This window comes from Ochotona curzoniae, unplaced genomic scaffold (assembly GCF_017591425.1).
Source record: "Ochotona curzoniae isolate NIBS_2020 unplaced genomic scaffold, NIBS_Ocur_1.0 contig_66, whole genome shotgun sequence".
Lineage (NCBI taxonomy): Eukaryota > Metazoa > Chordata > Mammalia > Lagomorpha > Ochotonidae > Ochotona > Ochotona curzoniae.
Window position 1 is genome coordinate 13,658,595 of NW_024466512.1, and position 26,091 is coordinate 13,684,685.

General features: G+C 43.5%; 2 protein-coding genes across 11 annotated transcripts in view; one reads left to right on the forward strand and one right to left on the reverse strand.

The window, feature by feature from the left end:
• Nucleotides 1-9,924, reverse strand: part of VTI1A (vesicle transport through interaction with t-SNAREs 1A) — a 347,830-nt gene extending 337,906 nt beyond the window's left edge. Inside the window, exon 1 of one of the 4 annotated variants that reach the window (XM_040992103.1) lies at nt 9,536-9,924. In XM_040992103.1, the coding sequence (XP_040848037.1) occupies nt 9,536-9,629 (94 nt within the window). In that variant the 5' untranslated portion in view covers nt 9,630-9,924. The remainder of the gene's footprint in view (nt 1-9,535) is intronic. The other 3 variants (XM_040992102.1, XM_040992104.1, XM_040992101.1) reach the window with 3 other exon arrangements.
• Nucleotides 9,925-10,069: 145 nt separating this feature from the next.
• ZDHHC6 (zinc finger DHHC-type palmitoyltransferase 6) lies at nt 10,070-25,785 on the forward strand. Of its 7 annotated transcripts, none has more exons than XM_040992105.1 (11): nt 10,070-10,226; nt 10,392-11,388; nt 12,873-12,964; nt 14,421-14,580; nt 16,182-16,343; nt 18,032-18,085; nt 21,564-21,731; nt 22,710-22,751; nt 24,251-24,396; nt 24,484-24,530; nt 25,170-25,785. In XM_040992105.1, the coding sequence occupies exons 2-11, from the start codon at nt 11,122-11,124 to the stop codon at nt 25,271-25,273; spliced, it is 1,242 nt and encodes a 413-aa protein (XP_040848039.1). In that variant the 5' UTR covers nt 10,070-10,226; nt 10,392-11,121; the 3' UTR covers nt 25,274-25,785. The 7 variants fall into 7 exon arrangements, with proteins under 7 accessions (XP_040848039.1, XP_040848041.1, XP_040848040.1 ...); XM_040992107.1 differs by having other exon boundaries at nt 10,925-11,388; XM_040992106.1 differs by having other exon boundaries at nt 10,947-11,388.
• The last annotated feature ends 306 nt before the right edge of the window (nt 25,786-26,091 follow it).

Sequence of the window (26,091 nt, forward strand, 5' to 3'; positions counted from 1 at the left end):
TTAGCACATCAAGGATGTAATTCCACAGAACATTAGTCGTTAGAGACATCACACATGTTTAAGACCTACTTAAATAATTTTGTCTTTTAAAGAAAAATCATGCCAACACGGGTTGGATATGTTGGGGGGGTTGGGTGGAGGTAGACACCTGTCACTAGGAGAAAAGCCAGAGGGCACAGCATCCTCATCATTAGCTCGAGCTTAGCTTAGGCTAGCTCTAAAGCGCCAGTCGCCTTGCAGTGGTCAAAGTGAAGGCGGCTTTTGGAAAGAAAGACAGGGAGCAGTCAGTTAATTTCCAGTCTAAATAACTGAAAGTCTTCCTTTCACTCTATCACAGTTTGGTTTCATTCATTTAAAGATTTTTTAAATTTTTATTCAACATTTTGTTTATGTCACATGAAACACACTTAATGCAACTTACTAATAAAATAAATTGGGAAAGTCGCGAAGCTTGCAGTAGGCACAACCCTTTATAGTTGTCAATGCTTCAGAAAGCTAGTTAATCTTAAATAAATTGGGAAAGTCGCAAAGCTTGCAGTAGGCACAACCCTTTTTAGTTGTCAATGCTTCAGAAAGCTAGTTAATCTTAAATGAGGAATATTTTGGAGAAACTATCTTACTAGAATACAATTATACTCTGCTTATCCCAATTCCTCCGATTCATTACTCTGAAATTGGGAGAGATTGCATGCCACCTAAAATGTTTTGTGTATTCTGCTTTTCCTGAAGAAAAATACACATTTGGAGTTTGAACTCAGCAAGAGTTCTTCTCTTACAAAAAGCTAAATCTATATATAACTAGATTAGAAATTTAATACATTCCTAAATTTATTTGCTTCTATAGCAATGCAGCCCTTCAAATATCCCCACACAGAGTAGAACAGCACTGTATTTTTTTTAATGTTTATTTTTATTGGAAAGTCAGATATACAGAGAGGAGAGACGGTAAGATCTTTCACCCAATGATTCACTTCCCAAGTGGCTGCAATGGGCAGAGCTGAGCCAATTTAAAACCTGGAGCCAGGAGCTTCTTCCAGCTCTCCACATGGATGCAGGGTCCCAAAGTTTTGGGCCGCCCTTTACTGCTTCCCCGGGCCACAAACAGGGAGCTGGATGGGAAGTGGAGTAGTGTGTACTTGAACTGGTGCCCATATGGGATCCTGGTGCATGTAAGGCGAGAACTTTAGCTATTAGGCTACTGCGATGGGCCCAGTGCTGTGTTTCTTAAATAATACAGAAACCAACATAAAACAAAGCCATCCTGGATTAGAAGTGAGATTGTATTTACACATCAGAGGGAAGACCTTGTTCCTAGGGTATTCAATTGCTTAGGAAGTCCATGTCTTGGAAAGATTAATCTGAATCAGTTTTCCTCATTGACATAACAAAGCAATGCAAGATGCCTCCTTTGATCTGGATTGCCTTTGCTACTGCTGCCTCTCTCTTTTCACCCACATTAATATCTTGAAAGCAAAGGTTTCCCTTCCTCCTTTCTCTACCCACTCCGTATAATCTAACTCCTGCCCCCCACCCTTCCACAAACATGAGAGTTGCTGAGATGGATAACCATTCCTTTACCCGTCTTCATTGGCACTCTCTGGTCCTGCTTTTACTGGGTCCGGTGTCACCTATTATGTAATCTCTTCATGTCCTGGCCGCCATGACAGCCTGATCTTGGGATTTTCCTAAAGACTCACTTAGGTCTCGGTGTCCTCTGCTTGCATCCTCTTTTTCAGCGGATCTTTAAAATGCTAGTGTTTCTTGGAGTTCAATCATTAAATTTCTTCTCTTACAACTACACGTTCATGGGCAATTTCACCCAACCATTCTCATTTTATGCTTTTTTCATTCTAATCTTTTACCTCTGATTGCAATAGTAACTTTTTTTAACTAAATATTTATTTTTACTGAACAGGCAGATTTGCAGAGAGAAGGAGAGACAGAAAGATCTTCCATCCACTGGTTCACTCCCCACGTGGACAGTCAGAGCTGAGCTGACCCAAAGCCAGGAGCCAAGCACTTCCTCCGGGTCTCCCAAGGCAACCATCCCAACACAATCCACTCCACTTTCTATTACACCTCTCAGACCAAGTCTTAATAAGGTAATATGAATCATTTAAAGAAAAAAATCTTTAATTTTAAATTCTGACCTATGCACAAAATTCATTATTATGGTTAAATTTAGTGCAAGCTATAAAACTGTTAACACTGAAATTTTCAACAGAAACCTGCCTTAATAATGAACACTTTGACGAACGTGGAGGAGTAATGAATGCAAAACTCTAGGAACATTTTAAAAATCAAGAATTGTGGGAAGTTAAAAGACAAAATGAAAACTAAGACGAACGAACAGGTGGAAGAGTCTCTACAAGATGGGGATGACAATGATGTACAGATTCTGACCAAAGCATCACATATTTTACATTCAGTTTTCAGTAGCTACAAGCAAAAGGTGTTACCACTGTTTGAACAGCCGCTCCCATTAGTTGTCAACCTAATTTGTCCACACTGGCCATTGCCTGGCAGTGGGGATTGTGCCTCTTTGATGACATCATTGAGCATGGGAGTCCAGCCTCATTTAAATATGCAGAGCACTTCCTAAGCCCAGTGCTCTAGGATGTGGGTGACAGCAGCCTGGAAGTCTGGCATGCTGCTGCGTACAGCCTGGAAGTCATGGCACAGTTCGGGGAAGGTTAACTGCTGCCTTTTTATACAGAAACCCTTCCACTGCTTCTAAGAGTGACTCTGTCTGCAGATTCTAAGACCAAAGAAAATGTCAGTGCTACTGAGAATTGCGTCTCCACCAGGGGGGAAATCATGAAGTACAAACCCGATTGTGTGACTGGGAGGAAGTGTTACCGCACTGGCTGTCTTGGCTGCCACTGCATAAAGACCAAGAAGAAGCTGTTCAGACTTTCAATCACCTGTGCGACTCGATCGAAAGTAATTACCCTGTCAACGTTCTTGGCCCAAACAACACCACCAATCTGCCCAAGATATTCAGTGTAATTGCAGAGGGAGAAATGCAAGACGCAATTAAACGTGAAGATCCGTGTGCCAAGGACCTCAGCTACCGTGGCTTGTAAGGTCCAGACTTCTGGAGGACTGCAGGCTAAGTGCATCCAGCTCAGCCCGGAGCAGCAGGCTGCCAGCCAGGAGCTCCTGCAACTGGCCTGAAGGGCTTGGCAACACCCACCACGAAACTAACTCCAAATAAAGGTTGACCCCTTTTTTTTTTAAGATTTATTTTTATTATTTTGTTATTGGAAAGGCGGATGTACAGAGAGGAGAGACAGAGAGGAAGATCTTCCATCTGATGATTCACTCCCCAAGTGAGCACAACGGGTCGATACTACGCCAATCCGAAGCCAGGAGCCTCTTCCGGTTCTCCCACGCGGGTGCAGGGTCCCAAAGCTTTGGGCCGTCCTCGACTGCCTTCCCAGGCCACAGGCAGGGAGCTGGAAGGGAAGCGGGGCTGCCGGGATTAGAACCGGTGCCCATATGGGATCCCGGGCGTGCAAGGTGAGGACCTTTAACCACTTGCGCCACCGCACCGGGCCCAAGGTTGACCCTTTTAATTCAGGTTTCTTTGTTTTGCTTTTGAGCAAAGGAGGGCGGTAGAGGTGTGTAGGCCATTCTCCCAGGGAGCCGCAGCAGGTGGAGCAGCGCTGTGTTGCCCAGCGGGCCCGCAGATTTTTCCCGCACCACTCATGAGTTCCCTGTCAGCCCTGCAGCAGCGGACTGTTTTTCTATCGGTGTAACCTACTCGAGTGAAGGGAAAGGGAAAGAAAATTTCTCTTGTTAATCATAAGGATTTCTAAGAAAAAAACAGCTTTAAGATTAGTTGCTCGGTGCAGATGTGTGTTGAAACCAATTGCTCTACAACCAGTGTTCATTCCAATCATTGGAGAATGAGTTCGTTGGCAGGGTAGGAAGAGACCTATCCAGCAGAGCAGTGGACCCAAAAGTTGAAAAACCTAGTGGCAAACAGCAAGCATGAGGATGTCCTACTTGATGCCACTTTTCAGTTCTTTTTCCCAAAAGACTAAGCCTGGTGACTCGGCATGGAGGCCATTGAGCTTCCAGCCCTTGAATGTGAACTGTCATTGGCATGTCTGGCAGTACTCTCACTCACGCCTCAATAAAAAAGGTGAAACACACACACACAAAAATCTGTAAAATTCAGTACTGTCGGGCCTAGCGCGGTAGCCCAGCAGCTAAGGTTCTTGCCTTGCATGGGCTAGGATCCCATATACGTGCCAGTTTTAATCCCGATGGCTCTGCTTCCCATCCACCTCCTTGCTTGGGTCCTGGGAAAGTAGTCAAAGATGGCCCAAATCCTTGGGACCCTGCATCCATGTGGGAGACCCAGAAGAAGCTCCTGGCTCCTGGCTTCAGATCAGCTCAGCTCTGGCCATTGAGGCCATTTGGGATCCTGCACCTGCGTGGGAGACCTGGAAGAGGCTCCTGGCTTCGGATCAGCATAGCATTGGCCATTGTGGTCACTTGGGGAGTGAATCATTGGACTGAAGATCTTCCTCTCTGTCTCTCCTCTATGTATATCCGCCTTTCAAAAAAAAAAATAAATAAATCTTAAAAAAAAAAGTAGTCCTATGGCCCCGAACAGTTCCCTGACCATGTTTTCCTTATATAAGTCAAATAAGGATTTCTAGTTTTTATCATCTTCTGCTTTGACTTATGCTACGATATGATATACTTTTCTGTTTGCAGTTGATATTCTTTAAAATGTGTACAAATTTTTCAACCAACATTTGTTTTCCCTGGAATTGTTTTGGTTGGATTTAAAAAAATTTTTGGATTTGAAATTTTCATTGCAAACTGTAATTCCTATAGAGCCACACATAGCTTCTGAACTCGAATTTGATGATGAGTAACGGCTGGCGTTACTTAAAATTTCAGTGGAACCTGTTAGTGTTTTCATGTGTTAGCCTCACAACAGTACATGCCTTGCTATCGTTTTTCTTAACTATCTTTTTTTCCTAAGGGATATTGTAACTTTTTACAACGCAGTCTTTTGCCATTTCTGCCTGTCCAAATCCCACCCCTACCCTTTCAGGTAGTCTTCTGAGCTTCCGTCTGCTCTCCCCTGAATTCCTGGAGCGTCTTGCTCTGCTGCAGCGGCCCAAACACAAACAGAAGCGAGTCGACTGCCATTCCCCCTTTGGCCTCATCTCCACTCCCTGAAGATAAGTACCCCGACACTTCTTTGTCTCAGGCACACATTTAGCAAAGAGAGCTGAACATGGTAGACTTACTAAGTAAGCACTTACTGAATAAAAGAACCACACTTCAAACTCCACAAAAAAAAAAAAAGTAAAACTGATGCCAATGAGGACAAATAAATCCTGTTACTTGAAATGATAAGTTGCTGTTTCTGAAAAGCCTGCAAATTGGGAGGTCATTTTCTCACAGAATTTGTTTCCTGGTGGCACTTTCATAATCATGTCACCGAGACACCTCTGATGCACTCCCTACAGCTCAGCTCACATCAGGAAAGATTTAAAAGGTGACAAATCTGAGGGATCATCCAGCCAGCACGACGACTCCCCTTTGAACGGCTCCTTCCCTGTTCACTAACAGCTGTTATTACTCAGCAGGAAGCTCTTTATCTATGCTACCAAAGACAGTCCTCAAACAACACCCAGGTACAGACACACACACACGTATGTGTGGGTATGCAAACACATTCATGTGTAAACATGAATAGAACTCCATAAATGCTTAATTTTTTATGAGATGTAACTGGGTCACTGTTATCAGCTGTTTTTTCCACGTGCTCAACTGGAAAACTTGGATCTTGCCTAGCAGCTCTTACACTGACGTGACGTAGACTGCTTCCTAATTCAGAGCAAACCCCAGGATTACAACCAGAATTACACCTTCAGATCCAACTTTCCAGACCTACAGGAATAAGCAACATAAGTCGTATATGCAATATCAAAGTTCCTGGGAGTCTAGTTACAAAAGCAAGCGAATGAGGTTATTTCTAATGACATTTTAATGTTGATAAGTTTTTAATGGAATATATCAGAAATATTTCCCTATGGCCATAACCACATTTCAAGTGCTCAGCAGCTGACTGTAGATATTACAGCTCTAGAGCAAACCACAAGATTCACAAATAAAAGCAATCTCTTGTGAATTCTCTCACTACAACAAATTTGCAATGCTAAGACATAATCATGGAATCACACTCATGGCTTCCCCATCCCCGGCCATGGCTGGCCAGTCCCCTCAATCTTCAGGGCTTGTCGCGCACTAACAATCAAGCATTTCCTTCCAGAAAGAACCCCTATCTTGCCCTCACCATTTTCATTATCGAGTCATTCCTTGACTGTCTCTGAGCTCAAAGTCCAATTCCGACTTTATATCCCAAAGTCCTTTATCACTTATCTCCCTCCAAATGTGGGTGATCAAGAAAACTTCACCCAATTCTAGCAACAAAAAGGAAGCAAGACCTCATGCCTCAGATTCCTTCTATAGTCCAAAAGGCGTTAGCAGCCTGAAGGCTAGGTTGTGGCCAGCACTAGCAGCAGCAACAGTAACACAGGAGCTAGCCAACCACACTTTCTCTGCACAAGAGCTGCGCCCATGTGACTCACCTTAGTGACACTGGACTTTCACCACATCGTAAGGTTCAAACTATTGGTCTTCACCCCATTTCACGGATGGAGGTCTAGCACTCTGCCTGGATCACACATGTAGTAAACAGTAGAACTGGGATTCTCAACAGCTTTGAGAGTGGGCCTGCGTCTTAGCCGCTTCCCTGTGATCTCTCGGCACATTTTCAACTATAATCACCAAGAAGCATGATGCACATTAGACTATTTTCTCTCTGTAGGGTGAAACAGCAGAGTAATTTGGGTGGAGACCCCTGACAGGGAAGCTTGCCTAATGTATCTGAACATCACCTGTGAAAAGCTCCTCTCGCTTAGGAATGCAACCCCATCACAAGAAACAGAATTAATAATCAGGTATTAATTCTGGCTTCTGCTTATGAACATTTCAAGTTTCCCACAGAAAAAAAAAAATCAGTAAAACAAATTTTCAAATACGGCACTAGCAACATATTAGTTAGGGTCTTATCCATCTCAACAGCCCAAGGACTACAATTTGTTACGATTCAAGCACTTTAGGAACAGTTTTTTATTTTATTTAATAACAAAGAAATCACTCTCTTTGTAAAATAAAACTTTTAAGCGTTCAGATTTTCCTATTCTCTTTGGAAAAAACACTAAGACATCATACATGCACAGAAGAAAAGTAAGCATTTTAGCTGATCTTACCCATCATGCAGCAATTTAAATCAATTAATATACTGGAAGAAATGAATTATTTTGGCTCAAAAGTTTTATCCAACTTTTAACCTCCCTAATTCAGGCACATTACGGTTCACCATTTCTCGAGCAAGTTTGGACAAGCACCACAAGGGCTAACGGTGCCTGGAGAGAATGTGGCTATAGGAACTTGTAATCACATTGTTTTTGTCAAGGTTGTGCATATTATTTTTCTCTCATTCTACAGAGAAGCACCAGAAATTCTTAGCTACAAGGATATACTTTTTGCCTTTCCCTATTATTTCATCTTGATATCATTATTATCTTTCAATTATTTGAGTCAGATAACCTTTTCCCAATGTAAGCAATTCAGTTGGCTAAGGACGGTATTAACAACTTGGGTCTTAAGGCGAGGCAGAGCTTTCTTTTTAAGGAATTTTAATTCAAATGTTTCCTTCTGTGTTGTAAGAATTGTCACATGAAAACATAAAGCCAGGAAAAGCTTAACAGTAACAAAATCTTGTCTTCGACACAGTTTCCAACTTAGCATCCAGCGAAGCCTTTATTACTTGATGAAACAGCTTGTTGATACAAAAGTTACCAGCCTGAACAAAGAAACGTTTCTATTGCTAAAATGATGACATTTTAAATGGAATAAAAAGTCAGCTGAAACCACAAATCCTGACAGTCTGAAGTTCTGGACTCAATTCCAAGGCAGCAGACTCCAACAACCCAACAACAACAGCACAAATTCAGATCCTGGGCTGTGCAGAAAGGTCTTGAACAGCAGAGAAAAGCAGAACTGAAGAGAAGAGGCAGAGCAACGCATCACCAAGCGCTGAGGCCTCCGACCACCTTGTCCACTGAGGCCTCCGGCCACCTTGTCCACACGTCTCTGAGGCAGAACAGCCTGGCCGCACCCGCCACTTGCTTCTCTCCTCTCGGCCCCTTAGCTGGACTCATAAACCTCTTTAAGACATCAGCCACCTTCTCCAGAACTAACTGGGACTTCGGGAGGTGAGTGGGGTGCAAATGCAGAGGTCCTGGGTTCAAGCAATGATCCCTATTAACAGAAAAATAGGGGGGAAGGGGGAACAAAGAAATAAAGGAAGAAAATTATTGAAAAATATTTAAGTTGGGAGGGAAGTGGGGAAAGGGAAAAGGAACGACAACTCATGTTGTCCCTGTTGGTACCACAGACTTGATCTGGCAGGATGGGAAGGTGTAGTTACTCCCCAGCCCATAGAGGAATAAGCAACGACTCCTTTATAATTGCCACCCAGGAACGAAGGCAGCCACACCTGCAACAGCCCAAGACTGCTTCAAGTTCCCTAAGGAAACGAAACCAAAGCTGCGTATCTAGTAAGTATTGAACTTCCCAAAGTAAACCTATACTGAAGAGGAATCCTGAAGAACACTTTACAAGCGAAAGTCAAAAATATCTGTCATTCTGTTTATCCACTTCAACTCTTGAGCATCTCTAGTAAGTAAATACCACGGAAACGAGACCCCGCTCCCACGTTCACAGAGCTGACTGACTCGCACTGAACCAAGAAAGAAGCAAAAGGTGGAAGATGCGTCATTTTACCAGGGAGAAAAAAAATTCTGTTTCGCGCGGAAGTTCTACAAGAAGGATGACAAATAAGAAACGGAGTGGAAAACAAAACAAAACAAAAAAAAACACGAATGCAAAAAGCAGCTGACACACAGCGAAGGGCCTCCCTCGCGTGGCAGCGTTCTGTCTCCATCCACAGCAAGCCTGGGAGAGGTGCAGTTCGCCCCGTCGGACCACGAAGGAAGGCCGAAGACGGGTCAAGACACTTTCCGGAAACACAGCTTCTGGGTGGCAGCGTGGGGTCTGAACCTAGGCACCTTGCACTGCACGCGACTCAGAGATCTCATCCTGTCAGTCTCGCGAAGGCGACAACGCAGGCACGCCCTGCACGTGCCCAACTTCAGGAGCTTTACGCGATTGTCTCAGGTGGACACCTGCATCTCTGGGATGCACCGACGAAGAAGAAACGCCCCCACTACAAGTTCCAAGGGGGGCGCGGTCAGGATTCGAATCCACAGAGTTGCTACTGGAAAGACTGGATTTCGCTGCTCCCCTCAAATTCCAGCCAAGCCCCACCCTTGGGTGGGTGCGGGGGGTGGCTGCCAGGGCCACCCACAAAGCCTCCACGCGCCTCCCAGCCCCGCCAGCGCCCCAGGGACCCCCTCCCGCCCCCCGCTCTCACCGGGAGGCAGTCGGGGGACCCTGGCAATCTTGTTGGTGATCTCCGCAGTGAGCACGGCGAAGTCCTGCTCGTAGCCCTCGAAGTCGGATGACATGCTGGCTCCTGAGCGGCTGGCCCTGGTGGAGGCTGGGTCGGGGTCGGGGACCCCCGCGAGGCGCAGAGCTGCGGCGCACCGACACCCCCGGGGCGCGCTCGAGAGCAGAGCCGAAAACCAGGGGATACAGCTCCCAGCCCCGTCGCTTCCTGGTTGTCCGTCGCGATTTCGGTCCCCCCCGAAAATTGGGCTGTGGGCGGCTTTTATTTTCCGCTCAGCCTTGGAAACCTAAAAGGACACGTGGGAAACGCGGCCTAGTGGACACCCCTCAGGAAGGCTTACGAAAAGTGGTGCGTTCCTGGGGATCGCTCACAGCACGTCTCTGGCTTCCAAAGGCTCCCCGGCGGCCCCAGCAGCAGGTCCCAGGGCCCTGCTTCCTGAGGGAAGGTTGAGGCGGGGAAGCTTCCGGAAGTGGCGGGGACGGAGCCTGCGCGAGGGCCTGAGCGGGAGAGCAGCGGCCAGGGCGCCGGCCCAGAGGCGCGGGTTGCGGGAGGTCGTCCGCCCCAGCCGCGGCGGATGCGGTTTTGCTCTCGGTTTGCCCTGGATTGAGGTGTCCATGACGGAATTACTCGAGGAGAAGGAGGAAATCCGTTCCTGGTGAGCCCAGGTCGCCCCGGAAAGGCGATGGCTGTGGAGCGGGCACCCAGGACCGGACGGAGGTGGGGAGTCGAGGCGGGGATCCTGTCCGTGGCCGGCTCGCTCTGGGTCCCCACGTGGGGGGCGCCGCTGGCCACAGAGCCTTGAGACCGAGTCTCTCCACAGAGCGAGCGGGCCTGAAGCTCCGGGCAGCGGCCTCTGTCGCTGAGGAACCGCTGGAACCCAGGCCCCCTCCGAGCCCGTTGGAAGGACCTGCCCGCGGCAGCTCTTGGTCGCGGGCTTCCTTATCTCTCAGATCTGCTCGGACCCTCCCTCTGTCTTGTTTCCATCATTTGGGCTTTGGAAAAACAGTATCTGCCCCCTTGACGAAGGACGCTGGATTCGTTCAGCTTTATTTGTCAGCTCTGGAATTCTTTGTCTTCTCAAAGTACTCACTAAACATTGAACACAGTCTCCTGGCAAATTGAAAACAGAGGGATAAGAAAAACTGTTTTCAAAATGTGTATTCAGTTTACAGACCATTCTGTCTTGAGCTACATTTTAGATACAGTGAATTTACTTTGATTTATTATTTGCTTTTACATTTGACAAGGTTCCCTTAGTGGTACATTTGGAAAATGGTTTATGCTCGGCTGTTAACAAATATGGTTTTTAAACTGAACTGTCATGTTTTGCTCCCTTTATGTTGGGTTTTCAAGTGAGATCCTGGATTCTTCTTAGGATAAAAAAGTCGGAGTTCTTAGCGGAGAAGATGGCGCGATCTACTCTGCGCTCCCAGAGCGTGAAGGCATGACAGCTAAGGAGCACACGTGGACTCGGGGCACATGGAAATGTGTGCCCAGAAAAAGGAAATCAGTCATTCCTTAGAAGTAGGAAAGCTTTCCTCCCTGCCAAAATGGGCACATTCTGCTCGGTCATCAAGTTTGAAAATCTCCAAGAATTGAAGAGACTGTGTCACTGGGGCCCCGTCATCGCCCTCGGGGTTATAGCGATCTGCTCTGCCATGGCCATGATCGACTCTGTGCTGTGGTATTGGCCCTTACATACCACGGGAGGAAGCGTGAATTTTATCATGTTGATCAATTGGACTGTCATGATTCTTTATAATTACTTCAATGCCATGTTTGTTGGTCCTGGCTTTGTCCCTCTGGGCTGGAAACCGGTAAGATGATTATTCCTTCTTCTTATGTTGAACTCGAGTGAGAATGATGTATTTAGTGTTTCTCTTATCTGCTAAATGGTAACATCAAACACAAGAGACTAAGTTTATGACTCAAATCATTGATGGTGTGCCCTCAGACATTTACTGCCTGTGCTGGTCATACTGATCTAAATCGGCATACTCCAAGATAATTCCGTTACATAACTTGTCTTTTTTTCTTTTAACTGGAAGGAGGTGGCCGGGTCCCTGGTCCTGAGTGTAGGGACGCACTGCATACTCTGCCGCCTGGGTTGTAATTTCCGTGTTTGAGTTCTAGGGTCTTGTTTCATGTAATGACATCTCTCAGTGATGAGAAAACAGTTGATTTTAAATCATACATCATGAGCCATAAAGTTTTAAAATCACTGCAGTGAAGTTATAACATCAGGCAGCATAGTATGGATTCACTTATGACTTCTTTCAAAATGGTTAGATCATGCTGAAGACCGGTTCTGTTCCTTGCTGGGGGACATCAGTAGGTAGCTTGTTAGGAATGCAGGTGTGCAGACCTACTATGTTGAAATCAGAATCTTCAGCTTAAGAAAAGCCCCATGCAATTCTTAGCATGTTAAAATTTGAGAAACACAATGTCTGCTGTTGGGTGGGTGGGGTGGGAGGTGCGGGATACTATTTGAAATGAGCACAGAAATGGACGAGACACTTTGTCCGGAAGTTGGTTATATAGCACAGTGCATGTGGCCACATGATGAACCTTATCCTACTGTAGGATCTGATGAGTGCTCCTGAAGTTGGAAGCACTGAGCCTGTTCAGCTGGGAGCCCGTGGGAGGAGTGGCAGTTTCCACAGGGGATGAGGAAGAGCTTGAGAGAACGGTGGGGGCACATGTTCAGAATTCGGACTTCCTTGTGTGACGGGAAAGGCAATTATGCCGTACAGAGGAAGCACCTAAATATTTGAGAAACTGTTAGACAGTGGGGAATTTTAAGAGATTTCCAAGCAGAGTTGTGTCTAGGAGTTTAAGTGGAGGTCTGACAATACACGGTTTGAATGAGAGAAATCTCAGGAAAGGAAATGAGTAAGGAAGTTGTTCAGATGGCCCAGGGGAGGCGAAGGGACTTTGGTAGTTTCAGGAAGGGGCAGCCACAGGGAGAGTACTCCCTTGTATGCCAATCTCCACCGAGTCCCACCAGGTTGTCAGCCGTCTGCTTCTAAACTGCTCCCCATCTTAAGATTTAGGTAAATAGAACCAACTAATGACCCTGGGTTTGAGTTGGAAAATGGGCAAATCCAAAGTCTCTTCTGGGCATTTGGGAGAGTGATGGTGCTGTCTCCAGAAATTGGTTCTTTAAAAATATTTTAATTCAAGTAAAAGGAATGGAAACCGAAGTTAAAATTCCTTCCATGGGATCACTTTTATTCATAAAGCCTGACTTCCTCCTTGGTTTCAGTTAACCGATGTCATTTCTTTCTGTTTTGTTACTAAGGAGAGTTCTCAGGACACCATGTACCTCCAGTATTGTAAAGTCTGCCAGGCGTACAAGGCACCACGTTCCCATCACTGCCGCAAGTGCAACAGGTAACTTGTCTTTTCTGTTCACTGGGCTGAGCAACTTGATTTCTGGCCTGCCGTTTCATTGTTCTTCCTTAACACTGGTTGTACTTTCATTCACTGGAAGTTGGCCACTTCATCAGAAAACAGTCAAGTTACTTATGTTTCTATGATCTGTGTTTGAAGTATTGCATTTAAATTGTCTGGATGTTAGATTTCGTTTTGGGGGTTGTAAATGAGAAGGTTTCTGTAGAAAACTATAGATTTGCTTTCCCCCATGTCCCACAGAGTAAGGCAAAACATTGTCACTCTAATTTACTTCCATACACTGTATCAGGATTGTGTGTCAGCTATCCACTTAGGATTGCCCCGAGTCTGAATCATAAAAGAGGCTTGGTTTTCCTGTGATTTTTAACATTTTATATAAATGTAATGGCAAATGCAGATGTCTGTTTTCACAAGCGTTCTAATGAAAAAAAAAAAAAAAACACAACTCAATGGGAAGAAAACTGACTTCCCCCAGAAATGTGAAGTAAGCCAGGATTTTTCCTGATGAATGGCTACATTAACTGATCAGTAAGAAATTTAGAGACAAAGTTTAGCTTGAGACCAGGAAATTTTCTTGAAGCAACAATAAGGAATGGAAAGCATGCTTTGCTTATCGCGAAGTTAGCTTGCTTAGACATCCTGCACCTAAAAGAAACTGTGAAAGCAGGAAGGAAGGAAATTACGAGTGTCTGGGCCTGTCAACCCCAGTGAAGACTGGTCTGTGATCTTGTTGAGTCATCCTTGTACTCCACTTGAGTCACTGTGATTCTAAACAAACAGAAAAGCAGGAACCATGCTGGGGGCCTCCTGACTTCACACAAACTCACTCGGAGCTGTTGTCCTTTTCCCAGAAGCCGTTGCAAAACCTGCCCTTGCTTGTGGGCTTTTGAGAATGTAAAAAGAGTCCCTGTAATAATTACTTAAAAGCTGCTAATTTTCTTTCTGTTCCGTGATGTGGAGCTGCCCCAGGACCCACAGATGTGCTGGATTCCCACTTGCTTGATCTTTGAAGAGCAGAGTTCTTTTTTTTTTTTTTTTAAAGGTTTATTTATTCATTGGAAAGTCAGATATACAGATACACAGAGAGGAGGAGAGACAGAGAGGAAGATCTTCCGTCCGATGATTCACTCCCCAAGTGAGCACAACGGCTGATGCTATGCTGATCCGAAGCCAGGAGCCAGGAACTTCTTCAGGGTATCCCACACGGGTGCAGGTTCCCAAGGCTTTGGGCCGTCCTTGACTGCTTTCCCAGGCCACAATCAGTGAGTTGGATGGGAAGTGGAGCTGCCGGGTTTAGAACCGGCACTCATATGGGATCTCTGCGCATTCAAGGCGAGGACTTTAGCTGCTAGGCCATGCCTCCGGGCCCGAGCAGAGTTCTTTATGCCAGATAGGCTTGTCCATCTTATGTTTTTATGTTGCTCTTTCTTGTCAGATGTGTCATGAAGATGGATCATCACTGTCCTTGGATCAACAACTGTTGTGGTTACCAAAATCATGCTTCCTTCACACTGTTTCTCCTGTTAGCACCACTGGGTTGTATCCATGCTGCTTTCATTTTTGTTATGACCATGTACACACAGCTTTATAATCGGGTAAGTGAAAATCATTCATGCCAAGTTAAGTATTAGTGAACAAGACTAAAGAGGATTCTTTTGGAAATGCAAGAGTACTTCAAAAGGTCACAGGGATCCGGCGTGGTAGTGTAGTGGCTAAATACTTGCCTTGCATGTGCCAAGATCCCTTGTGGGTGCCAGTTCGTGTCCAAATGTTCCACTTCCCATCCAGTTCCCTGCTTGTGGCCTGGGAAAGCAGTAAAGGATAGCCCAAAGCCTCAAGACCTTGCACCCACATGGGAGATCTGGAAGAAGCTCCTGGCTCCTGGCTTTGGATCAGCTCAGCTGTGGCCTTTGCAGCCACTTGGGGAGTGAACCAGCAGATGGAAGATCTTTATCTCTGTCTCTCCTTCTTTCTGTAAATCTGCCTTTCCAATAAAAATAAATCTTTAAAAGAAAAAAAAAGTTCACACAAAGGGTAAATTATAAGTTTCATTTTGCTTTTTTAAAAAATTGAAACCCATACATAGTTTGTTCTTGGTACACATTTTCCATAAAAGAAAATTATTCTAAATTTTTAAAGTTCCCCTATATGTATGGATTTCAAGATTTTTTTGCACTAGGATAAACATGTCTTTTCTTTCCATGTCCCACAATTTTATGAAGTACCCCTCGTCTGCTCTCCATGATTTAGCTCGGACAGAGCAGAGAAGCAGACAGAGAGATCTTTCATCTGTTGGTTCACTCCCTGATTGCCCATGATGGCAGCCAGGGCTGGGCCAGGCCCAGATGGAGCCAGGAACTCAGCCCGTCTCTCAGGAACTTGACCCATCTACCGCCCCCAAGGGTGCACGTTGCAGGAAGCTGGATTCGAAGACAAGGAGCTGGAATCCCAGCCAAGCACTGTCTGTGCCACGTGAATGCTTCAAGCAGCAGTTTCACCACTGTGCCAGATGCCTGCCCTTGACTTTTGTGTTTTGCCAGTTCTTTTTTTTTTTTTTTTTATTTTTGTAAGATTCATTTATTTATTTTGAATGAGTTAGAGAGAGAAAGAGATTTTCCATTTTCTGGTTCACTCCTCAAATGGCTGCGAAAGCCAGGAACTTCATCTGAGTTTTCCACGTGGGTCCCACGGGTGCAGACACATGATCTGTCTTCTGCTGCCTCTCCCAGGCCATTGACGGGCATCCTGGATCAGGGATGGAGCCCCCGGGCACAAGATGGTACCCATAAGGGATGCCAGCATCACAGGCAGCAGTTTTGCTCACCGTACCACAGCACCAGCACCTATTTTACCAATTCTTAACCATAACTTGTGCAGTATGAGGGAAGGGGCAGCTGAATCCTAGACTGTATTTTCATTGCTGTGGAAAATCATGATAAATACAGACTAACAGGAGGGCGGTAAGCACAATTTAGATTGGTGTCTGGTTTTGTTGCAGCACACTGTTGAGCTCTGCATCATTTGGGAACAGTAAGAATTTCCCTAGCGCTCGTTGTTCGTTAGTTATAGCTGTTTGCTTTATCTGCTTTGGCCACAGCGTCGGGCTAGCTTCGTGCGGATCGTGTAGTTGTGGGTGGAAGGCAGAGTCTGCCCAGTTCCCACGGCCGAGCGTTCCATGCGTGTTTGTTGTTTGCAGCTCTCCTTTGGGTGGAACACAGTGAGGATTGACATGAGTGCAGCCCGGAGAGATCCTCTTCCACTTGTCCCCTTCGGATTAGCTGCATTTGCTGCCACTTTGTTTGCCTTGGGACTAGCTCTGGGAACAACTATAGCGGTTGGAATGTTGTTTTTTATCCAGGTAAGTCACTTGGTTGCCTTTACCTAATAGTTGTCAAATTATTGGGCTGATTGCAGTGGGAAAGATTGAAACCCTGTGCGTAGGTATGCAGTATGAAATTGGAGTCGTTTTTGTTTATTTCATCTAGTTAATTTGACCTTCTCTTGGAGTTATTCTGCTAGAATTTCTAGGTCGTGGATCGACTTTTTTAAAATAGGGAACTTAGAGTTATGTGTCACTTTATAGTTGAATGCACTCCCCACATGTTCAGTCTGTCTGGATGTTCGCATCAACCCCAGAAGAGACTGACAGAGGGATATTACCGTTTTTCCTTCCTCACAGTTGGCTCTGAGACAGGTTAGTAGTTTACTTGTTTTACAAAGTCACTCGTTTGTGCATTCAGTAAACATCATGATTACTATTCTTCTAGGATAGAATGTGTTTAGCAGCAAGTCAATATAAAATAGCTATTTTTATGGGGCACTTACTTATAAAAGTTACTATTTTAGAGTCTTTATACTTATGTAGTAATAGGTCACTTAATTATAACAACTCTGATTTAGATGCCAGTTGTTGTCTACTCTGTGATGAGCTACTCTGCTAATTTCTTTCTTTTTTTTTTTTTTTTTTTTTTGAATTTACATGCACTTTTTTATTTGCATCGACAGAAGCTAATGTGTAGAGTGGTAGGTCTCCCATGGATGCCAGGGGCCGAAGCACTTGGGCCATCATTTGTTGCCTCCTGGGATGCACTCACAGGAAGCCAGATTGGAGGTGGCACAGGCAGGACTTAAAGCTGACACTGCAACATGGGATGCCAGTGTGCCAAGCAGCACCTTGGCCCGCTGTGCACCATACCAGCACCATCCTCTGTGACTCTGGAGCTGCAGAAATGGCAATGAAGAAGTTCTTGTCTTTAGGGAACTCAAAATTAATAGTACATTTATTTATTCATTCATTGAAGGTCTCTGCCGGAGCAAGTATTCTGCTAGGCCCTTGGAATGTTGTGAGAAGTCCTAGGCTCGTTTTCCTGTGCCACATTGTCCGGGAGGGCAAAACCAGACTTCAAGGAAGTTCAGAACTCTTAACAAAAGTAGAATGACTGTATCTGTTTCCTCCCTCCCCTCAATTCTTTTTTTTAATTCTTGGTTTTAAAATAAACAAGTCTGGCTTCTACTTTATATTTACTACCTTCCTGGGACCAAATTCTTTTTGAAAAATTTCCCCATGGCTTGCTTATAATTGAGAATCAGTCAGAATAAACTAAGATCTTACAACATCAAAACCTATGCAGGAAGAAACAGTTATATCCAGGGGAAAAGTGAGAAATATACCCTGATACATTCAGGTGATTGAGTGCTCTAAGTTGACCGAAATAAATCAGTGTTACTTGTCATAAATACATAGATCATAGATTTCAGGCTAATTAGGTATAGAGAAAAAGACAATAACAGCAAAGCCCCCTGAAGTGCAGGTTCAATGCATTATATTGACGCGTTATTTATGCTCTGAAAGTCTTGTTCTGAAGATAATACTAAAAACATGAATTTTTACTAAGATCCTATTCAGATTGGATTGTGTTGGTGTAATCATTTAGAGACAATAATGATACAGTCACATGGGCCATGGACTGTCTATGTGATTTTACCCTGTCACATCAGCCACCTCACAGTCAAAAGAGTAAACTTTCTCTATCATTTAATTTCCAGATGAAAATAATTCTCAGAAACAAAACTTCTATTGAGTCATGGATTGAAGAGAAGGTAAATTTTAATCATTGTTTCCTCAGTATTGAAGTACTAGCTAACTAGCATCCTTGGTGAAGTTGTCTGTGTGATGTGTAAGAGGGAATACGGGAGACGCTTGCTGGATCCCTGCTTTAACCTCGTCCCAGACAACTTCTCACACGCCCTGAGCTGCTGGGTGCATGTGGCCAAGTGTCGGCCCTTTTCTGAGATCAGAGGAGAGGTAGCCCGTTCAAAAAGCGCTTTCCTCCTACCCAGTGCCGCCAGATGTTTCTTCATGCTTTAGATATTAGATGAAGCTTACTACATTTAGCCTGCCTCTGAACTCGCATCTCCCATACACATGTCGCACTGTCCGCCATGATTGTAGTGCCAAAGACAATCTCTCTACCTGACTGCAGTCTACTCAGAGTCTCACTGTGGCTTTATTATAGGGCTCCAAACCCCAACACCTGCAGGGACCAAGCAGGCAGCCTGAAGAAAGCCAGCTTGCATGTGAAAGACATGCCGATTGTTGCCAAGGAGGGAACAGTCGCCTAGTATTGTAAATTCCTTTGATTTTTTTTTTCCATGTTAGGAATCTAGATATCTGTGTGGTCTCCTCTTAGTTTTTAAATGTTAATAAGCAATTCAAATAAAAAAACCTTATGAGCTAAATAAAATATATATAGATAATACACAATGTTTAGACACCTGCAGCCCGTGGACACCTCTGTTTTACAGCAGCAGTTCTCTGACTTTTACCTACTATATGGTAGTAGTATTGTAATGAAAAATAATTACTTTTCAAATTAAGAAATAAAGCAATGGCACTGTTTCATACTTTTACAAATCTCTTTAGTATCTGACCTAGCAGAAGACAGTTGAATTTTCACGTCTACTCCTGCATTCAGTCTTTTGAGCTACGTGGCTTTGATTGGAGTTACAAAGAAAACTCGGCCTCACAGAGGAGTAGCTGGGAAAGAGTGGAGGATTTTTGTAGGACTTTGAGATGATGGTGGATAGTCTTTAACTCTACGCTAAAACTTCACAAGATATTTCTTATCAGTAAGCCTTTTACACTGTTTTATCTGAAAACCTGTCTTGTTCTGTGAATTGATCTTTTATCAAGACTTACTTTTTTCTAAAACATTGTTTATGTGCAAAACAATGATTTGCTGCTGAAACATGCAGACTTTGCCAACGTTTATACTTTTCACTTTGCAATATCCAAAAATCTCACCTAGTCCATATCATTATCACTGTCAATTTTATGAGAAAAACATCTTTAAATATTGAAAAGCTGTCAAGTTTTCTAATTTTCTAATTTTAACTCAAAGGCCCTAATTTTTTTCCACCAACAGTTTTTCCCTTGAAGGGAGAATCTTACTGTATTCATTTTTGGGGAAATACTTGTTAAATGCTGAAGTCTCAATAATCTTAATTTCTTTATTTTATCACTCATTCTTCCATGCATAAATAGTATTATATGAAGAGGGGGAAAACAAAAAACCTGGCTTTAGCCATATAACCTTTGCTAACTCATGACTCAGGGAGGGGTTTTCTGAAGAAACTCACTCTACTTGGGCCTGCTTTCTGTCTACTTCTCATTTTGTCACACAGAATATTAAGAGTATCTACCTGAGAATTGAGATTTAATAAAAATAATCATTTTTACTGCTTCATCCAGGACATTTTTTGATGGAGTTGTTTTTTAAACTGTAACTCTGCTGCTAAGGTGCCAGCAACTTTACCCACCATCGCAAATTTCAACACAGTGAAAGGCAAGTAGCATCTTAGTATTATTTGAGAACACTGTGACCTTTTTGGACCACAAGAAGCGGTCTTGGAGACCCGCAGGGATCTACAAAACATAGTTTGATAATCCTAGATTGACAGGTTTAAGTCCAAGTTGCTCAGCTTATATATAGGGAGACTTCCTGTAACTTCCTGGGTCTGCATGCCCCACCCCCAGCCTCTCCCACACCTGGTGCCTGTTGTGTCTTGTTGTTTGGCTGCTTTGTATATTGTTTTCGCTGCCTGGAACACTCCTCTCTCTCTTTTGCCTGATTTCTTGGCCGTCAGGACTGAAGGTTACATGTCATTTTGACCCTGGAAGCTGCTCTGACTCTGAGCTTGGCTGAGGGCTCCATTTCCTGTCATGTATTGTTGATAGGATGCTGGGTTTCCTGGATGTTCCTCCTGGGCAGACTTCTTGGTCAGTTTAGAACAAATATGCTCTTCTTCCTGCCCAGTTTTTCTTTGTGTGTAGCCTTGGTCTCTATCCAAAGTAATTATTGCAACAAGCTTTTCCGTAAAATACTGAATCTTGGTAAGGATTTCTAGTAAATGTAATGAATACTATTGACATTAGATTAAGCTTTTTCTTTTGCTAGTGACCAAGGTTCTTCAGAAAGTGCCAGACTAAATCTGGAAGTTACTTTAAAACTGGCCCTTTCTTATTGAGTGGAAAATTAAAATAAGTGACCATACGAAATGTGTAGAAATTACTATACACTAATATGCAACAAATTTTAACAGGGTTTATGCCCTTGTTGAAATAATGTGTCTTTGTGCCACTAGGTGTCAGCAGAACAACAAGAAATCCAAAGTCAGTTTATGTTCAGGCTAACAAGTTAAATTCCTGGAATATGTGATTTATACAACCCAAATGAAAAATATATAAAATGGATGTGTGTAGATATATGTATGTATGCATATGTATATGTGTGTATGTATGATGTATGGAACATGAAAGATTTCCTGTATATATGTGCTATTTATTTATTTTTAAATTTACTGGAGAGGCAGGAAGAAAGAGTGAATCCACTGATTTCCTCTCCCATTGCCCACAACTAGAGTGGGCCAGGTCAAAACCAGCACCCAGGTCTCTTACGATGGTGGCAAGAAGCCCAGCTACCTGAGCCATCCCCTGCTGCCTCCCAAGGGTGCACATCAGCATGAAGATAGAATTAGCAGTGGAGATGGGGCTTGAAGCCAGTAAGTCTGATAAGGGATGCAGGGGACCCAAGAGCTATTTTAACTATTAGGCCAAAGGTGTCCCCTTTCCTGTTGGTTTAATTCTTGAGAAATGTCTTTCCTAAAATAGTGACTCCCCTGCTAAAGCTTTTGTGGCCATTCCCACAGGTGACACTGGCACAGGTGTGGTGACTGGATTGTGTTGTGGCACATCCTGCACAACTTTCCATTCTCAGTAAACACTGCCTTGCTCCCGAATCTGCTTACACTGTCCCTGCTGCACACATGGGCTCTTTGGTGCTGCTAATTCTAATTAACCTTTTGGAATATTCATTCCTAAAAGACTCTTTCATTTATTTTCTGGGCATCATAGACAAGGTTGGTGTGCTGTGATAAGTTCTTCCTATATTTTGGTAAAGTTTTCTATCCTGTCTGCACACACTAATAATCATGTTTTTATGGATGACACAAATTTGAAGAATAAATGTTCATTACTAAAAGCCATATAAAAAGAGGCATTTGTCTTTGTTACCTACAGGCAAAAGATCGAATTCAGTATTATCAGCTAGATGAAGATTTTGTTTTTCCGTATGATTTGGGAGATAAATGGAAGAACTTCAAGCAGGTGTTTACGTGGACTGGGTTTCCTGAAGGAGATGGGCTCGAGTGGCCCGTACGGAGAGGCTGTCACCCCTATAGCCTAACGGTGAGCATTTCTGTTCCAGCATCTCCTCCTCTTTGCCTCCCCATCTTGCGCTTACTTCCTTTGAACTCCAGTGACATTTTATAGGGAGATAAATCCTAAGAATGTTTCTTAGAGTATCAAGTGAATTCAAGGTAATAATCCTGAAGTGCACCTTGTGTCATGTTTTCCTGTATTGAAATCTCTTCTTAGCACCAAAGCTATGACTTAAAGTCCTAATTCTTTAACTTAGCTTTATTAAATCTGGCCTAACGGAACTGTCATAGTTACAGTGTTACATGAACTCCTTGTATATTCCTGCCACCCAACTTTATCCACACTCTTCTCGATCCCCTGTGACCTGTCTATCTGGATATAAGAGCAGTGCCCACCCCATCTCCTCCCTAAAGTCTAACCAACCTACTCTACACTCTTCTGGACTTGACCTTGCTCATGTACAACTGTGTGGTAGCTCATAGTCTCAGTTTCTAATCTCATTCCTGTACCTGAACCTGACATCTTTGAGCCAATGTCAAGATTCTGAGACAGAGACTGTATGCTGTATTTCTCCTACTATGTCTAATATTGTGCTATTGAGAAGTTTCCAGCTGCGTGAAAAGTGAGTTGTAATGATTGTTTTTAGTCAGAACACTTTGTTGGTCAGTGTTAGCGATTTGTTTGCTCTGGCACAGAAGGATCAGTGACTCCCAGACTCTGTCCCTTAGACATTAGCTTGAACACTTGGAGACAGAAGGCCCATCTCCCTGGTTCCTGGGCCCAGGGAGTACTCTTGGAATAGGCAGATATGAAGAAATTGAGAAGGAAAGAGTGAAAAGAAAATCACTTCTCAGCCCCTAAAAGGGTTATGGCCTTTAAGTTGTCAGCAACTGTGACATGGTGGAAAGCTGGGAGTTATTTGTATCACTCTGAGAGTAGGGAGGATAAAATGTTTTCAACACTGAGACACGAGACTTAATTGTTGCTTTTATGTCTTCCAAACAGATAGAACAATTGAAACAAAAAGCAGATAAGAGAGTCAGAAGCGTAAGTAATTTTTCTATAATACTGATTTGTTGGCTATCGGGCTGTATACCTCTGAGTAGTTATTTAAACTTTTAATTAGTTTTTAATAGGTTCAGTGTGGTTTGTAGATACAATTCTAAGAACCAAATAATCTCTTTCTCCCTCACTCCCTCCCTTCCCATCTCCCTCATACCTTCCTTGAAGGATTTTTCAAAATTTGTTTGAATAAAAACAGATTAATGGCTTTTATTAAATAATAGTCCTTAGGATATTTGTTGAAATTTTATATGATTCACTTCTGTTTTTATTTAAATGATTGAGACTAGGTTTGGAGGGAATTTTGTCAGTTTAAATTGCTAACAAAGAAAAATAATTATCCCCAATATAGCTCATTGAGATTAAATGCATTCTTTTTATTACATTATTGGATATGTTGGCCAGTAACCACATTTTGATTATTTAAGTATAAATTAATTAAAATTAACAAGAAATTCAGTTCCTCATCTGCACTGGTCACTTTTGTAAGTACTCAGTCACTGTATGTGCTGCCCCATTGACTACCAGAGACAGAGAACTTAAAGGACATGTCCAGCAGTGCAGAAAGTCCTCTCACATAGTGTTGGTCAAGAATTTAATTCTTGGGCCCAGTGCAATAGCCTAGTGGCTAAATCCTCCCCTTGCATGTACCAGGATCCGTGGGTATGCCGGTTTGTGTCCAAATGTTCCACTTCCCATCCAGCTCCCTGCTTGTGGCCCAGGAAAGCAGCAGATGATGGGCCAAAGCCTTTGAACCTGCACCCATGTGGGAAACCTGCAGGAAGTTCCTGGCTCCTGACTTCAGATCAGCCTAGCCCTGGCCTTTGCAGCCACTTGGGGAGTGAACCAGCAGAGAGAAGATCTTTCTCTGTCAATCTGCCTTTCCCAAAAAAGTAAATCTTTAAAAAAAACAATCATTCTTGGTACTTCGGTAGTTAAAATGAGGGACTGGGGCCAGCATTGTGGTGCAGTGATGTAAGCGGCCGCTTGAGATGCCAGCATCGTGTATCAGAGTGCTCGTTTGTGTCCTGGCTACTCATTTCCAGTCCACCTTCCTGTGAGTACACCTAGGAAAGCAATAGGAAGATGGTGCAGAACTCTGTTCCCTGCCTCCCCCGCGGAAGACCAGGATGAAGATCCTGACTCCTGGCTTTGGCCTGCCCCACATTTGGCTGTTGCAGCCACTTGGAAAGTAAACTACCAGAGGAAAGATGGCTGTTTCTTTCTCCCCTCTCTGCTGCTAGCTGTTGCTTTGGCTTTCAAATAAATGCATTAAAAAAAAAAAAGAAGATGGAAGAAGAAAGTCCTGAGGGATGGGAGAACCTGGGACTTGGAAGCATCACTTAGCTCTCGGGAGAGAGGTTGGAGGATGGATGGGAAACTGGGAGGGAAGACTGGTCACACTTTTGAAAATTTAAATTCAAACTTCAAAGAAAGCTCGTATGTGTAAAGATGCAATTTGCCCTTTTGCTCCCTGATGGTAGGTTCGCTACAGAGTAATAGATGACTATAGTGGTGCCTGCTGTCCCCTGAATAAAGGAATCAAAACGTTCTTCACAAGCCCCTGCACGGAAGAGCCTCGGATACAGCTCCGAAAGGGGGAGTTCATCTTGGCCACAAGAGGTTTACGGTGAGAGAGAAGTACTGCACTTCTGCTTTAATGTTGAATAGACATCTAGCCTTCAAAAATTAATTGTAACATTTTTAAATATTTCAGATACTGGTTATATGGAGACAAAATTCTTGATGATGCCATTGTGGAAGGTATGGAAATGAGAGGGTATGTTTAAAGCAGTAATCCCAAATTTTATAGGAATAAGTTCTACAGGTAATCACGTTACAGATCCATGAAGGGAACTAGAGAGCATGCCAGCAAGAGTGAGCATCATTTATTAGGCAGGCTAACACTTAGCTCCCGTCCACCCGTGTGGCAGGCATTTGTGTAAGTGCTTCATTCATGCTCCTGAGCTCAGCACACTTCTGTACCTACTCAAAGCTGGGTACAAGGACACACCTAAAAGCTTACAGAAGGTGGCATTAAAAGGTAAATTTATTTTAGTGCGATGAGATTTTGAAATCCATTATATAGTTCCTGGAACACAGAGTGGGAGAGTATATACCAAAACACTTTTCATGATCGTACACAAATGAAACTTCCCTGTCCGCAGCTAGGAACTGTCTTAAGCCACATTTCAGAGAATAGGATTTGGTAAATAATTTGTTTTCTAGCTTATTTGGAAAACATAAAGACCTGTTTTCCCCTGCCCTTCCAGCTGTGGTTATAACAGATAGTAAAAGGGAAAAACAGTATCATGAGAACTTAGTTTGGCGTCACGGGGCGTATTGCTCTCCATGCTGTTCCTGAAGTGCATCGCCCCATCATAGTTTCATCTTCTTCCTCAGGTGTCTCAAGAATCAGAGGCTGGTTCCCAAGAAACTGTGTGGAGAAGTGTCCCTGTGATGCAGAGGCCAATCCCGCCCCGGAGGGCGAGAAGAAAACCAGATAGCCTCCATCTACTGGAGTGAAGTTATTCTTTCAGGCCGCTTTATTACTTGAAAATTGTACATAATTACTCAACAATTATGCAATGAGCCTACCGTGGTGAGGGTTTTCTTTTCCTCAAAGGTGCCCTAGTATCATGATTAAATATTTTTGTTACCATTTTGAAATGGAGAAGCCATTCTGCATATGCCTTTTAGAATCCTACTCCTTGTCACCACCTCTTCTTCCCCCAAAAGGGGGAAAAACATGTCACCAAGTCAGTCACATCCGCATTTTCTCGAGGATTTTGATGCACTGCACACGCTGGAGCTCGCCTGCCACTGGGGCTCCCTGTTGGCCAGGAGCACCTGCAGGTGACACTGCTATTTCCCCTCTGAGGAGATACTTCTTAAACAATAGTCTAGATGCTGTAGATCTTAATCTGTCAGATTCAATATAAGCTCAGATTTTGTTACTTGTCTTTTAATAATGCAGATTTTGCCAAATCAAATAAAGATTAATGGACAGTCTGTAAAAGCTATATATATGTCTTTACTCAAAGCATTTCTTTGGTTGGTAAAAGATCTATATTAGTTCCGTAAGTGGAAATTGTTCTGTATCCTGTAAAAAAAAAAATAGTGACATCTTAAATAATGAGTCTTAACTAATGACATCAAACTGCTTATATACACATGAGTCTATCAAAAAGCCTGTGTAAGTGGTCGATTCAAACTGGTACTCCTGAACGCTTCAGATCAGGCTTAAATGTATAATAGAGTTGCAAAAGGAAAGAGAAAGCCTGTTTTCCTAAATTTGAGTAACTTAATGTGGTCTTTGTTAATT

Excerpts from the sequence above, each read along its gene's own strand:
- ZDHHC6 (XM_040992105.1), top strand. The coding sequence starts at position 11,122 with ATGGGCACATTCTGCTCGGTCATCAAGTTTGAAAATCTCCAAGAATTG. Across the intron at positions 18,086-21,563 it reads AGTCATGGATTGAAGAGAAG|GCAAAAGATCGAATTCAGTA; the intron begins GTAAATTTTAAT and ends TGTTACCTACAG. Across the intron at positions 24,531-25,169 it reads TGATGATGCCATTGTGGAAG|GTGTCTCAAGAATCAGAGGC; the intron begins GTATGGAAATGA and ends CTTCTTCCTCAG.